Source organism: Danio rerio, chromosome 24 (assembly GCF_049306965.1).
Source record: "Danio rerio strain Tuebingen ecotype United States chromosome 24, GRCz12tu, whole genome shotgun sequence".
Taxonomy (NCBI): Eukaryota; Metazoa; Chordata; class Actinopteri; order Cypriniformes; family Danionidae; genus Danio; species Danio rerio.
Genome location: NC_133199.1, coordinates 6,246,510 through 6,263,241, shown reverse-complemented (window position 1 = coordinate 6,263,241; position 16,732 = coordinate 6,246,510). Strand labels below are relative to the sequence as shown.

The 16,732-nt window shown below is 33.2% G+C and overlaps 2 protein-coding genes across 2 annotated transcripts in view; both read left to right on the top strand.

Moving 5' to 3' along the window:
• Positions 1 to 16,732, top strand: part of gpr158a (G protein-coupled receptor 158a) — a 741,191-nt gene that overhangs the window by 433,517 nt on the left and 290,942 nt on the right. The window lies entirely within an intron of this gene.
• apbb1ip (amyloid beta (A4) precursor protein-binding, family B, member 1 interacting protein) overlaps positions 1 to 16,732 on the top strand; it is a 38,410-nt gene that overhangs the window by 6,841 nt on the left and 14,837 nt on the right. Inside the window, 5 exon segments of the mRNA NM_200634.1 lie at positions 4,866 to 4,925; positions 5,344 to 5,443; positions 8,165 to 8,415; positions 11,098 to 11,175; positions 12,669 to 12,828. Coding sequence (NP_956928.1) covers positions 4,866 to 4,925; positions 5,344 to 5,443; positions 8,165 to 8,415; positions 11,098 to 11,175; positions 12,669 to 12,828 — 649 coding nt within the window.

The following is a 16,732-nucleotide window of genomic DNA, read 5'->3' as shown; positions in this document are numbered from 1 at the left end:
GTTTATTTACTGTATTTATTATGTGCAATGCTAAAAGCTATGCTAACAACTTCCATGATAAATATGTATACCTTTGACAAAACCAGACTCCACTTAAAGAACTTGCCCCCTGTATATTTTTTACTTAATTTCAGGAAGATTTTTTAAACACATTTGTAAACATAATAGTTTTAATAACTGATATATTTTGTCTATGTCATGATGACATTACTTAATATTTTACTATTTTAGAAGGGCTAGTAGTTTTGTCTTCAACTGTCTATATATTTGATCGCAAACATGGGTTAAACTTTATTTTAAGGTTCCCTGTAACAGTGGAGCTAGTAATGTAACTACTGTATCTACATCATTTCATAAAATTCTGGACAATTGACAATCTGCTATATTTTGGCCCTGCTGTCCATTGTAACCCTTCCTTTGCATAAAAAAGTACTACTGAATTATATTATATTATATTATATTATATTATATTATATTATATTATATTATATTATATTATGTTATGTTATGTTATGTTATGGTATGTTATGTTATGTTATGTTATGTTATGTTATGCTATGCTATGTTATATTATATTATATTATATTATATTATATTATATTATATTATATTATATTATATTATATTATATTATATTATATTATATTAGAATCATTGAATCTATCTCCTGGATATGTTAAGAACCTACCCCTGACATTAAATTGATGTTTTCTACTTGTGATATAGCTTATTCCAGTAGAAAGGAAGGACAAATGGATTTGCAATGTTTGTTTGGTGCGTCCAGTAGACATAATTATCTATTGCTGTGTGGTCATTGCATATGGTGTGGTCAGAAGACAAGAAAATATGACAAAGCCTATCTCACCCTCTGATTAATCAATGGGTTAAGGTGAAGAGAGACCACAGGCTGCTGTGTGTTACACAATATTACCTTCTGATTACATGAAGACAGATGGTTTTAAGAGTTGAGTATTAAACAGCTCTGTCTTTATTACAATGTTTAAAATAAACCACATTGATTTAGGTGCATTGTATTTTGTGAATATCATACACTGCAAACAAAATAATTTCTTACTTTGTTTTTTAGTCTAGTTTCTAGTCTAAACATCTAAAGATTCATAAATTAAGAATCATTTTGTAGAAAAGCAAAAAATATTGGCTTTTTTTATGAAATAATATGTCAAAAGTAGGTTAGTTTTTTCTTAAAAGAAGCTAATTTGCCAATGGGAAAAGCTAAATAATCTTGTTTTTCTTTTTGACACAAATTATTATAATGCTTACCCCGTTGGCAAATTATTTTGCTTGTTTTAAGGAAAAATTTGTAAATTTTTGTCCTAAAACAAGATAATATTTTGGACAATGTTCTGCTTGTCTAAACAATGCTTCTTAATTTAAGGCTTTTTAGATATTTGAACTAGAAATAAGACAAAAAAATCTAAGTATGAAAAGCAACGTGAATGTTTTCACCGGATTTGAGAGGGGTCTGGATGCAGACCTGGTGCAAAATCCTAGCCTTATTCCTCACAGTGACATCACTCTCTCCATTGAGTGCATTGAGTCTGACATTGCATCTCGGAGATACAGTATGCAGTCTCAGGTGATAGACAGATTCTGACAGAATACTCCCCCAGAAGCAACCGTATTGAGCTTATTCTGGAATGTGGAAGTGAAAGTAAACTTTACTGTAGTTGTTTAAAACGTGTGATTCATTTGTCTATGTTTAACTACTAACTTTAATCTACCTGCTCTTCAAACAACAGTTTAGGACTGCACATAAAAATAAAAATTATATATTAAGAAAATATATATGCTTTACAACATAGATCATCGTAACAAACTCTTTGGAAAATATAATGGGGTTTCATAATAGGAGTCAGAAAATCGATTCATACACAAAAACGTTTACAGGACTATGTTTAAGCATGTTTATTACACATTTACAATCAGAAATATAGATACAAAACCTGTCACTGGGGTGGAACATTTTTAAAAGGGACATTTCTATCCATAAAAGTACATATTAACACCTAAAAATGACAAACATGTGCCTCATAGTACCTTAAAGTTACGAAAGTGTACTGGTACGTGTAAGTGTACTGGAACAGATTTTGTACCTTTATTTCTGAGTATGGGAATCAAAAGTGAAAAGGGAAATTATATAAATGTCATTATTCTGATAACATTTTTAGATAACATCACAGAAAACTTGTCGATTATCACATTGGTGTATAGCTTGGTGTATTAGTGTAAAACCCTCTTACGGTCATTTTACAAGCATTCGACATAAAGCAAAATAGTGTGCTAAATAATTCTCTAAAAAAAAAAAAAAAGAAAAAAGATGGACATTAAATAGCATATAAATAAATATATATATTTTCTTAATTGGCAAATACATTTTTTCTCATGCTCTAAATGTAATTACATTGCCATTGACTGACTAAATTCACTATAAATAAATAAATCACACACTTTAAAAAAGCATGTTCAGGCTTCTAGTACACAGTTATCATGTAAATGAACACCCAAAACGCATTTTCATTTTCAGTTGAAACAATTAAAAGAAATACCTCCTTCTCTATAAACCAAACAATAAGAGGAATCATTTGACTCCACAGCACAATCTATGTATGAAAACTGATAACATTTGCATTTATTCAAAGCCGTTTCACAAACTAATTGCTGAATGTGGCAGAAATAAAAGGAAGTAGACCAGTCGGGTATTTTGGACCAAGATTAACAGTAATTGTTTGTCTCATTATAGTTCAGCGACAGACAGATGGATTAGCCATGGTAAAGTTCCTTAATGTTCACAATAGAATAAGATTTTAACAAGAATTGATTTGCATGCAGCTTATATTTTCTGTAATATTGTACGCTCTGGCTGTACTGAGCATTGACGGGCAGGATTCTGCATGTCTTGGCAAAGAATGAATGTTAAGGAGTTATGCAAGCCATGCTTTTATCTCTAGCCTCTGGATATTATGCAATGTTTAGCTTTGGGTTATGTGTTTCGCATGTGCACAGGTACTCCACTCTACATGCTGCTGGAACCAGAATAAATGACACCAGCTGGCTGACCAATTATTCACAGCAGTTGCAAAACTAGTTTAAGTCAGATTATCCAGAACGACAACATCCGAGACACAAAATATTAGTCACTCATTAGAGCTTGACTTCATTAATCCCACTGTGTGTATGGCTCTGTCTCACATTCAGTTCTCAAGCACTGGATCAACCATTTTATTTTTACTTTAAATATGTGGTCTTGAATATACATGAAAGTTTTGACACATACGTTAGGCCAAGGGTGCCCAAACTCGGTCCTGGAGGACCAGCGTCCTGCATATTTTAGTTCCATCCCCAATTAAACACACCTAAATCAGCTAATCAGGCTCTTACTAGGTTTACTGGAAACTTCCAGGCCGGTGTGTTGAAGGAAGTTGGAGCTAAACTATGCTGGATACCAGCCCTCCAGGATTTACATCTTGGAATAAAAGTAATCAACACAATCTCATGGCAATTCGTAACTTTTTCATTTAGTGGCTAATTCGTATGAATTCGTACGATCTAATCACATGCACGGTACACTATGAGATATAAGTTTTTGCTCACCCTGTCAGTCAAATGCATATTCACCAGGTCTTGAAACGCTTCTGAAATGACCAATGTTTCGAATCAACTTAGTCACGTGACCTGGGTGTTTCGGATCATGCTTCCATGCAGGGTTTCGAAAACACTTGCTCTTTGGCATCTCTACACTGTCAAAACGTCAGTTTCATGTCAGCCACCTCTAGTTGTTTTGCCATGTGACCTGACCATTTGCCTGCTTTTGACTTGGATTTCTTGAATGCTCCTCTTTGCCCAATTTGACCATTGCCTGTCGTTTTATTATGATCACTTATTATTGGTTCAAAATCAGCTTCAGTTTCCTTTATTTAATTTTTTTGTCAATCAAAGTATCACAATAAAATTGTAATGCAGAACGAAATTACATTGCAACAGACCATAACAACAAGAACATCTATACAAACACTATAAAATCCAAACATAAGATCAAATCACTAATTAGAATTAGTGATTTGAAATAAGAGATAAGAACAAGTGATAAGAAAAACATTACTTATAAGAATTCTTACAGTTATCAGAGCTGTTCTGTCTTTTGCTTCATAGCATGGAAACTGTGATACATTATACTTTTTGTATTCCCTGATAAAAAGAAACTTTAAAATAATAGCTTTTATTTACATTCTTTTCTTTACATTATAAATACATGCTAAACTGCTTGAAGTATATCCACCAACAAGTCTACACCTTGTAATAAATTCATAATGGTTTTTAATAAAGTAAATAAAGAAATAGTGATAATAAAATATTTAACAAAGTCAAATTTTGTTCTTCTGACCACCTTAACTAAGCTCTCAGTACATTGTACTCCTTTGGAAAGTCATAGAAAGTCTACTGAAAGTCTATTTTTATTTATTTTATTTTTTGGCTATCAAAAAAATATATATATTAAAAAAAAACAGGAATGCAACCTTTTTTCACTTCAGAACTTTACTCTATAATGACTTCTGCTTCAGATGTCCTCGGAAATGTGCAAAAGGACCCACTGACCAAACTTGATTCATCATTTTATATAGCCATATTAATAAACAACACATTTAATTAGACTGGAAAAATGTTTGCATTCCCATGTATTTATTAGTTTATAGTTTGTATCACAAGGGTCTGTGTTATAGCTGAATTTCAGTTTGTTTATGTACTGTAATCATATTATTAAGAGTCTTTATGAGGTTTTTGTCAACTGTATGAGTACTTGTATGAATTACTGTATGTACTATATGAATTGTTTAATTCTGTTGTAGATGGATGACATTGATGCCATGTTCAGCGATATGCTGCAGGAGATGGATCTCCTAACGCAGGTACTGTGTGTTTTCTATTAATACGTCTCATGTTCCTCCAGACAAAAGTATATTGTCAATGTTTGAAAACAGAAGGAGAAAACAGCAGTGCTCATAAACACAACAAATACACCTGTAATCTGTTTAATGAAATGGCAGTAATAAAAATTTTCTGTGCTTATGAGCATTACTGTTTACTCTTACTCAAACAGTGACAATACACTTTTTACAAACGTTTCAGTAATAAGACATGATCCATTTTTTAAGTGTAAGTCAGCAGCTGCAAATGATATGGAACATAAAAGTAGGAAGCGCGGCTATTAAGACTGATGTACAGTACATGTCATTTACATGCTGATAAGTAAGTTCCTGTACTTAAAAAATAGCTTCAGTGTTTGCTTTTTAATGTTTGTGTGTTCCTCATTTGTATGTTTTGCAGAGTTTGGATGCAGAAGTAGATTCTGCACCTTTGGCTAAACCTCCCACCATTCCTGAACCTCAGGAAATGAACTTTTCCATCGGTTTCGCAAATTTTAATGGTAACTAAATATTTTTAACCTAACATTTTCACCAGGCTTCTGAGGGGGTTATTTCACCTGAAAGGCTCTATTCATCAACTGAGTTGCTTTTTGAAGTCCATTTGTTATTAATTAGCCATAAAATTGCTTAAAATTGTGTCTGAGGGTGGCTCAAAGATGCACGGGCTGTTTGAAGTACTAAACGTTTCTTTATAATGTCTGCAAGCAAAGCTTATACTGACTTCTCTAAGCTCAAGAACTCAGCACTGCTAAGGAGAATAAGCTAGTGATAAATATTTCTAAATAAATTAATAATATTCTTGGCACAAGGCTGATGAATACTGACTGTGAATACACTGTAATAGTGCATGATTTAACCTAAAATATTAGTTTTATTGGTATGAATAATGTATATTATTACAATTACTAAATTAGTACATTATACAAAAATCCTGGGTTACCCTGAACACAGATTTTGGCAACATATATTGACAAACACAACTGATGGGTAGAACTTTTAAATTACATTTTTAACTAATGTTCTAACCCTAACCCAATCCAATCTAATTTTTTTTTTTTTAATATGGTTGATAATTTTGTAGTGTGCACAGATGCAATGATGGTTCCATAAGCACAAACAAAACGTACATCTTTTTTATTTATTCATTATTATTTTTATTTCAGGCCAAAAAGTGCTGGTATAGCCAATAATATAAATTATACTGCAAATATAGGAGACGATACCATAATACCATTTGATATAAGATACCATAAGGTACCATAAAACAAGCCCAACAAGCCAGTTGTCTCGTAAATACAATTACAAGTATATGTAAGTTCCTGCAAGTACACTCAAAAGATACTGTGGTATTTTAACTCTTATTTTTCTTCTAATGTTGGTAAAACCAAACCCATCCCAACCCAATCCATTAGGCCAGTCCATATTGTACATAAATTTGTGTATAATATTTTACCCAAAAAAATGAGTCATCATGTGCTTTCTTTTTTCTTGTTTCAACCCTTTATGAGATTCTTTCTTCTGTCAAACACAATAGAAGATATTTTAAAGAATGTTAGAAACATGTAACATGTATTGACTTTCACAGTATTTGTTTTGCCTAAGTCAATGGTTCCAGGTTTCCAGCTTTCTTCAAACTACCCTCTTTTGTGGTCAACATAAATAAAGAAACAAACATAGGTTTGGAACCCCTTAAGGGAGAGTAAATAGTGAGTACATTTTCCCTTTAAATTTTCAAATATACACTCAAAAATGCTCCTAGTTCATAATACTTATTTAAAATGAGTTTGTACAACACAATTGCTAATATTTTGTGGCACAACTTAATTGTTTTATGTTAAAACCACTTTAATTTGTAAAAACAATTTGTCACACTTTACAAAAAGGTTTCATTAGTTAATGCATTTACAAAAATGACCTAATAATGATAATTTCTTACATTTATATAGTGCTTTTCTGGGAACTCAAAGCACTTTACACATATGGAGGAATCTCCTCATCCACCACCAGTGTGCAGCATCCACCTGGATGACGTGACGGCAGCCATTTTGCGCCAGACCGCACACCAGCTGATTGGTGGAGAGGAAACAGAGTCATGAAGTCAATTATTTTATGGGGATGGTTAGGAGGCATGATGGACAAAGACCAGTGGGCAAATTTGGCCAGGATGCCGGGGTTAAACCCCTACTCTTTTCTACTCAGGACATCCTGGGATTTTTAATGACCACAGAGAGTCAGGACCTCGGTTTACCATCTCATCCGAAAGACGGCGCTCACAGAGCAGTATTTACCGTATTCTTCACCGACAATTGGGCGCAGCCATTTGAATATTTTTGGCTCGAGACTTCCGGTCTCATTCACTTCCATTCATGTTTAGACATTAAAAACTGCTTGTTTTGCTGTTTGATGTTGCAAACTTATATTTTCTTATTATATTATTCTATTTGGTCTGTATAGTCATGCAAACATTTGTTTGCAGGTTGACCGTTTTCTGCCGTTTATTATTCCTAGTCATTTCTCCCATAGACGACTGAATCGGAAGTTCTAAAACAATCGCGAAAACAGGCGCACTTCCGCATTTTAAAATAAGGTCAATATTTTAGTCCCTGTCCCTGTCACTATACTGGGGCATTAGAACCCACAAAGACAGCAGGTTTGGCGCCCCCTGCTGGCCTCACTAACACCACTTCCAGCAGCAACCGAGCTTTCGCATGTGGTCTCCAATCCAGGTACTGACCGGGCGCAGCCCTGCTTAGCTTCAGTGGGCGATCATTTAGGAAATGCAGAGAGTAAGCTGCCTATATAATGAAAAATACCAGTACAACATTTACCTATCATAGTTCAACAGTCGCTCGTGCATAAAAAATGCAAATTCATGCTTGTTAACATTAGTTAATACACTGCGTTAACATGAACTGACAACAAACAACTTTCTTTCCATTAAATAACATCAACACAAATGAATAAATACTGCTATAAATGCATTGGTCAGTGTTTGTTCATGTTAATACATGCATTACCTGTGTAACTAACTAATACAAGCTTACTGTAAATGTTACCAAACAATTAAGTTAGTTTGTTTTGATTTGTGTGGATCTTCCACACAGAGTTCTTTGTATACCCAATTGTTATATCATCATATTGTTTGATTCCTCTGCATGTCATGTGTTATTATCACTACAAGCTCTCAACTTTCACTTTTCCCCCTATTGTTTTTCTACAAGAATCCCTGAACGATCTGGAAGACAATGACTTAGACGCCTTGATGGCTGACCTTGTGGCAGATATAAGTGCCACGGAGGAAAAGTTTGCCACAGAAAGAGACACATCAAAGGGGTCAGTTTCAGTTGCCCCAGCGCCCTCAAAGCCTCAGAGTAACTTTAGCCTCCCAGCATCATTCGACAGCTCTAAACCAGCAACTTCCTCCAACTCCATCGCAGCTCCACCTCCACCACCCGCATTTAAACCTTCAAAAGTAAGTCTCATTCTGAAAGGTCCGCACACCCACTGGCCTCATGCGGTTAACACCTCTTTAGCTGAAGGCTGCAATTTAAGTCCTGTGACACTATAAAGTATGAACTTTATGTATGCCTACAGAATCCATTTCTACTCTGCATGACAAAAAATAAATGAAATAAAAGCCCAAGCATAAAAATGTAATTATCCTCATGATTGCAGTGTTAGCTCGGCCGGATATTTATTGAATGGTATTTCATGTCTAGCCAAGTTCATGACGGAATGTATAACAGGACATATCCAGACTGCTTTTTAATAGAGATCAGCTCTATTCCAAAACTTCAAGTGGAAAGTTTAGCTATAAAAGCATTTCATGTGTATCCCCAATACAGAGACTGCACAACATGATAGACAGCATGGTTATAAAATCTACAGAGACTATTTGCATTGCATACATCTTTTTATTTATTTATTTTTATATTTTGGATGCCAGAAGCCCTTGTAATGTAGAAAGAAAAAAATATTACTATTATACTAATAACTATATATAAGTGTGTGTGTGTGTGTGTGTGTGTGTGTGTGTGTGTGTGTGTGTGTGTGTGTGTGTGTGTGTGTGTGTGTGTGTGTGTATATATATATATATATATATATATATATATATATATATATATATATATATATATATATATATATATATATATATATATATATATATACTTATATATAGTTATTAGTATAATACTTTTTTTTCATTTTTAGCAATATTGTTAATGTATTATTATTAATGTATGATTAGTAATATTATTTATATTTTTTAAGGTACAATTAAGGATCTTTTAGGTGTAATATTTATTTTTAAAATACCATTATGGGTATTTTAGGTACTAATATTTACTTTTAATGTACCATTATGGTTCCTTTTGGTACAAATATTTACTTTTAAGATACTATTATGGATCCTTTTGGTGCTTATATTTACTTTTAAGATACCATTGTGCATCATTTAGTTACTAATTACTTTTAAGATACCTTTATGGATCCTTTAGTTACTAAAATTTACTTTTAAGGTACCATTATGGATCCTTTAGGTACTGATATTTACTTTTAAAATCCCATTGTGGGGCATTTAGGTACTAATATTTACTTTTAAGGACCATTATGGACCCTTTGGGTACAATATTTACTTTTAAGGTACCATTATGGATTCTTTACGTACTAATATGTCTCCTTTACATGCAAAAGTGTACTTTTTGAAAGCATATCGGACAGTTTGTGTTTTGTTTTGTGACCTTTATTTCTGAAAGTGTATTAAAGAATTTTTACACTTAAAAAATACGCACTTTATACTTTATACGTATTGAATATGCACTTAAAATAGTACTTTAAAAAAGAAGATATTTAATTATACTGCATTGTATTTAATAAAAACTGTATTTACATGTAATATAATATTAATGAAATATAAGGTTGTTTTTTCCACAATTGAGTATTTTTAAATCACTTTTAATAATAAAAAGTTTTAAAGTCAAGTGAGTATTAAATGCTGTTTTAATAATCTTTGGTCAGGCTTTAAGGAAGTGTATCTATTCTGCTGTGTTGTTTTATACACAAAACCAGCTACTTTAAAAATGCATTTAGTTCACACATACATTTGTTAAGCACATTTCCCTTTTTACTCTGCAGTCATTAGACTTATGTTGCACATGTATGTAGAGACCTCTAACATCCCTTTAGATTATAAGTAGACTGTTAGGTTGGGGTTAGGGTTGAGGTTAGGGTTAGGGTGTGTAAGTTGACATGTACTTGCGAAATTACTAATAGACAGTTAAATGTCTGTTGAAGGAGCAGTATCAGCAGACATTAAGCAGACAGTACTGATACTCAAATGGACCATCAAAATAAAGTGTTAACCAAAATGCTGTTAAAAAAAGGGACATAAAGATAATTTTTGCTGCTTGTTCAAACTACTTATTTAAAACAACACAATTCTTGAGTTTTTTTTAAAACAACTTAATTGTTTTATGTTAAATTCTTTGTAAAAACAATTAACATAACTGATTTGAGTTGGGACAACATGAAAGATTTGTGTGGAAACCTGCATTTTTACAGCAAATCACAGATTTATGATTTCATTAAATTTGAAGTAATTTCATTGCAACTTTTTTAGGAATCAAGATATATTTCAGTGAGTTTTGAAGTCTTATTTTGTTAATGAGAATTAGTTGGCATGTAGATGCAATGTAACTTCAATTCAACAAATGAACCATCAAAATAAAATGTGACCAAAAAAAAAAACTGCTCTAGGCATAGACATTGCAAAAGGGGATGTTTCTCTGTTAAACAACCGGGGATGTTTAATATGTTTCCCTGCTTGTGGGAAAAGTTATTTGTAATGAGCTTTGGTTCATCCTATGACTTTCTTATCACTGCCTGTTTATGGTTGTGCATGCTTATGTGTGAGTAACAAAGGTATGGTTCGTACTTCATAACACTGGTGCATAATACTATAAATGAATGAAATATGGTTAACAGATTGGAAATGGGAAATCTTTAAGGTTTCTACCATATTAATGACAGTAAAGTTCTGGCCACCACAGCAACCATTTTATATAGTCATTTTTACAATTTTTTTTTGTAAAAAAAACAACAACAAAAGTTGTGGTTGTATGTTGTAAGATGATGTTTATTCTGAATCCTTCAGGAGGAAGAAGAGGAACAGCTCAAAGCAGATAAAATCAAGCTCGCTTTGGAGAAACTAAAGGAGGCCAAAGTTAAAAAGGTGAGTGTGGAAGTTGCCTAAAAAACATTTAAAAAAATGTTGAAACCCTATAACCATTGACTTCCAAAATTGTAATTAGTTTTTTTGTGTGTGTGTTTTTCGGGGGGGAGGAACTATTCCTTTAAATCTCTGTAAAGTTTGAATCCAAAGCCCTATTTGCACGGCTTGATATTACAGGAACTCTGGTCATTTGTAATTATTACAGAGGTTATCTAGCTTAATCCTGTGCAAATCGGCCATGGCTGTCTTTTGTAAATTAAAAATTCCCACGTAAGTAACCTACCATATTTTGCTGAACACCTGTGATAATATTAGCTCATTATTTGGTGTGGTTGAATATCAATTTGGTTTATGTGAGCTAAAGTTTAGAGAGGCTTAGAAAGATTTTAAGTCGCAACTGCAACTGCAAAATGTGGCCTGTAGAAACAGGGCTGCAGTCAAAATTTTATTTTGAATTAGCTAACCCAGAATGCTGGCCCAGATTTGGCATAAACTGGTACAGCAGGTGTTCACTGCATGTGGGCCAAACACAGCCTGGGTTTGGCAGAGGTTGCACCATCTTTAAGGTGGCACACAAGACAAGGGCCAGATGTCAAATGTAGTATTTGGCCCAGATGTTAAAAATGGACATGTGGGCCAAGTTTGGCTTATCTTGACCCACATTTAAAATTTATTTGAATTATTTTATTAAATACAAATTATTATTATTATTATTATTATTATTATTATTATTATTATTATTATTATTATTATTATTATTATTATTATTATTATATTACCAAATTATTATTTTACAAATTATATTATTATTAACCATTATTAACCATTACCATTGTTAACACTTCTAAAACAAAACGCTTTATGGGTTTATCAATTTCATTGCAGTTGTGATACACCAATTTTGGCTGCCAGACTATGGCCAAACGACAGTTCAGTTCCAGTTATGGGTTATTAACTTGGCTGAGACTTGGCCCAGATGTGGTCCATGTTTGGCCCTTGTCTGGAAGCAAGACTTTGTCCAGTCATGTACTGTAATTCACTGCGACATATGGGCCAAACAAAGCTGATTGTGTGGGCCGGAGAAATTTTGCAAAGTGGGAAGCTACACACTTTTAACATTAGTGTTGATACCGAAATATGGGCTAGTTCACATGCCAACATGAGAGCCAGTAATTCCCTTTAAACATACTGTCCAAAATTCCTTCCATCAGTTTCACAGAAATCTTATTCAGCTATAAGACCATTCATATCTCTGTCTTCCAAATATCTATACACTGTGTATTGAAACTCTTCTAGCAGCATTAGCCACTAGACTCCTTTAGACCACATTTCAGAATGCTCATAAACCGTCTGTCCAACATTCAAAGCACTGCACAGCTTGTTTTGTTTCACAGTCTTATTGCACAGATGTCAATAAACCATAACATTATTCAAGACCCAAACGATCTTCATTAACTGACTGTATCTGTGTTATTTGTGGTTTGTTGTGATAGCTGGTGGTGAAAGTGGAGATTACGGATGGCAGCTCGAAGACTCTGATGGTGGATGAGAGACAAACAGTTCGAGACGTGATGGACAACCTCTTTGAGAAGACACACTGCGACTGCAATGTGGACTGGAGTGTGTGTGAGACCAACCCTGACTTACAGACTGGTGAGTATCATACACACACATTCTGTCTCACACACACACACACACACACACACTTAGTAACATCAACACAGTTAAATCAAAATTATATCCTGTGAATTTTTTTATTTTCAGATATTTGTTAAATGATTTTTAACAAAGCATGAATTTTTTCAAAGTATTTCCTATATTTTTTCTTCTGGAGAAAGTCTTATTTGTTGTATTTCGATTAGAATAAAAGCAGTTTCTATATATATATTTTAAACCATTTTATAGTCAATATTATTAGCACCCTTTAGCAATATATATATATTTTTTGAAGGTCTTTAGATCAAACCATCGTTATACAATGACATGCCTAATTACCCTAACTCGCTTAATTAACCTAGTTAAGACTTTAAATTTCACTTTAAGCTGAATACTAGTATCTTGAAAAATATCTAGTAAAATATTATGTACTGTTGAGTTAGAAATAAGATATAGCCCTGAATGCCAGATTCTGTTTCTCTGGGTGGCCTGACAAATAGCCAGAGGAGCCGGCCAATACCCAAACTTGTCAACCAGTGTTCGACTAAATTAACAGTCTCCTATCAATATAGGAGTTGATTAAAAGAGCCAGAGAGGAGCCGAAGCAGAAGATGAAGCAATGATGATAAGTAATGATGATACATCCAACAAGTGTTATTATACCACAAGCAAAAGCAATGGAAAATGACTGCTTTACAACATTATCCAGTGACAATACAGACCTTGAAATGGAAAACAAGTGTCATTTGAATCCACACAGTCATAATATCATAACAATATGGAAAAATGAAATTATATTGAAGCAATAATTATAGGAAAATAATAATAATAATAATAATAAAATTAAAAACATAATAAAATGACAAATAATAATAAAATCATTAACTAATAATCAATAAAAAATAATATAATGATAATTTAATTATATAAATGACTAATCATCATATGATTAAATAAAATAATTAAATGAAGAATAAATAAATCAAATGAAGGGTTGTTTTCTTGAAACAACACACACATTCAGTTTGCTACAGGATTCTCAGATCCTTAGTTAGATTTTTCAGTTGTAATGGCAAAGATAAAATAAATCAGCTATTAGAAATAAGTTATTAAATCTATTATGTTTAGAAGTGTGTTGAAGAAAATCTTCTTTACGTTAATCAAAAATTGGGGGAAAAATATACAGGGGGGCGAATAATTCAGGAGGGCTAATAATTCTGACTTCAACAGTATACAGTATGTCCATTCTGTCGTCTTCGCAAAGATGATGAAGTGTGTTTTCATTGGCGTGCTGGCTCCAATGAGCTCAGCGTACAGCTGACGTATCAATATCCACATTCGCTCTCACACATCGAATGACAGGTGGGTTTAATTTACTGCCCCAGACATGTCACTCAACCTCCCTATCATGAGGAAATACAGTCCTTATGATCGAGATCCCCCATTTCTTTTTCTCCATCTGCTGAGAGGCTTCATCTACAGCCGTTGCCATATGTTCTTCTTTCTGGCTGCCAAAATGTAAATGAATAGACTCAAAGAGACATGATTTATTTCCTTTGTTGCATTCAGCTTTGTTTCATCTAATTCCATTTGATTTTTCTTTATATAAAAAAAAGTGTGCTTAACTGTATTAAATGCACACTTTTAAGTGTTCTTTAATCACCACATGAAGATATTTAAAATGATAAAATGGCAATAAAGTGCAGATAAACATTTACTCTTTCCCCACCAATTTTTTTTTAGGTTCCTGGCAGTGTTTTTGATGATTTTTACCAAATTTTGACGGCCCTCAGAAAATTTTCTACTATGAATATTTGACAATATTAAGTAAAGAACTGAGCCTCTGGTTTTAAAATCAACTCTAATATACATTAGAATTAAAAAGATTGAAGTAATGAAATGAAATGTAGTGTAATGAAATGGCCAGGCCAGAGTCCTGAGGTAAACCTGATTGAAAATTTCCGGGAAAAATTTCTGGGGACAAAGTAATGGCTGAGAAACCCATACAAGGGCCTGTAAACAACCTACTAATTTTAGACTGCTTAACAGTGGAGACCCACAAAGGTAAATTCTGGCACCTCTCCTCTTTTATATGCTCCTACTGAACTAAATAATGAGAAAGAATATATATATATATATATATATATATATATATATATATATATATATATATATATATATATATATATATATATATATATATATATATATATATATATATATATATATATATATATATTATTGTTGGAGCACATCTGATCATTTCTTATAGCTGATTCCAGTAGCGGGGGGCTCATTACCTGAAGGCAGATTCATACTTTGACTGAACTTTTGGAATTTTTAATTTACTCGATCCTAATAATCGGAGTGATCTGATAGGTTTGTATTCATTGATCATACTGTAATGTATTGAGGTTCTAGTGACTTATAGACAAGTAATAATACTTTAAAATTTATTATGAATGTAACTGGGAGCAAGTGTAAAGACATGAGGACAGGTGTGATGTGCTCTGATTTTCTGGTTCTGGTCAGAATCCTGGCAGCAGAGTTCTGGATGAGCTGCAACTGTCTGACTGTCATTTTGGGAAGGAATCTGTTACAGTAATACATCCTGCTGCTGATAAAAGCATGAACAAGTTTCTCTAAGTCCTCACTGGAAACAAAGCATCTGATTCTTGCAATGTTTCTGAGATGATAGTATGCTGATTTAGTTACTGCTTTGACGTGACTATTGAAACTCAGTTTTGACTCCGGAATAACACCAAAATTCTTAACCTTATTTTTTGTTGTTGTTGTTGTTGTTGTTGTTGTTTGACCCTTAGAGGTACGCGTTCACCTTGTTACCTCATCTCTTTTCCCAAATTCACTTCAGTTTCCTCTTTGTTTAACTGAAGAAAGTTTTGGCACATCCAACTGTTCATTTGATCAATGCATTGGAAAAGGGTGCCAGTGGGGCTGTAGTCATTAGGAAATAAGGCTAAATAGATCTGAGTGTCATCAGCATAACTGTGGTAAGAGATTTAGTTCTTTCTTATTATTTGGTTCAGTGGGAGCATAGTAGGTTGTTTAAACCTCTTTGGTTTGAATGACTTCACAATTGCGGCTAAAAGACATTAATAGATTCTCACACTTACCTGATTTCCCACACTCCACTCCACCATGACTGACATGGGTTTCTCAGCCATTACTTTATCACCAACATTTTTCTAGAGATTTTTAATCAAGTTTACATCAAGACTCAGGACTGGCCATTTCATTATATTACATTTCATTTTAATATTTTGATGTTTTCAGCTTTGCTTATAGGAACAGTTTGACCTATTTTGGTCTTGGATGGAGCTCATTGTCCTGATAAATTGCTGTCTGATTTGGTGATGAACATAATAAAGAAACTGCATTTTTTTTAGAAGGATCTCCCGATAAACTTGAGCATTCATTCAGTCATATTGCTGTATGAGAGACCAACTACCACTGCAGAAAACCTCACCAAACTATGACTCTTAACCTCCACATTTCACTGACTGTTATACACACTTTTAATTCCGTCTTTCCGCTATTTGATAACAAATGTTAAATTAAACTTAGCTTCATCATCAAAATGAACTTTGGACCAGTTCTCTGCATATAGCATAGGCTAGTCTAGCCTTTCAGTTCTTTCTGCTAATTTTTTTTTCCTTCTGGATAAAGTCTTGTTTATTTTAGTTTAGCTAGAACAAAATAATTTTAATTTTCAGTTCTGATGTAAAATATTTAGTATTACCCCTTTTAAGAAATGTATATATCCAGAACAAACCACTGTTATCCAGTAACCTGCCCTCACGTGGACTGTACACTCTAAAAAACAACTGAAGAGGTCTGTTGCCACTACATAGTTTAATACATTGTAGTAACTTAAAAATTC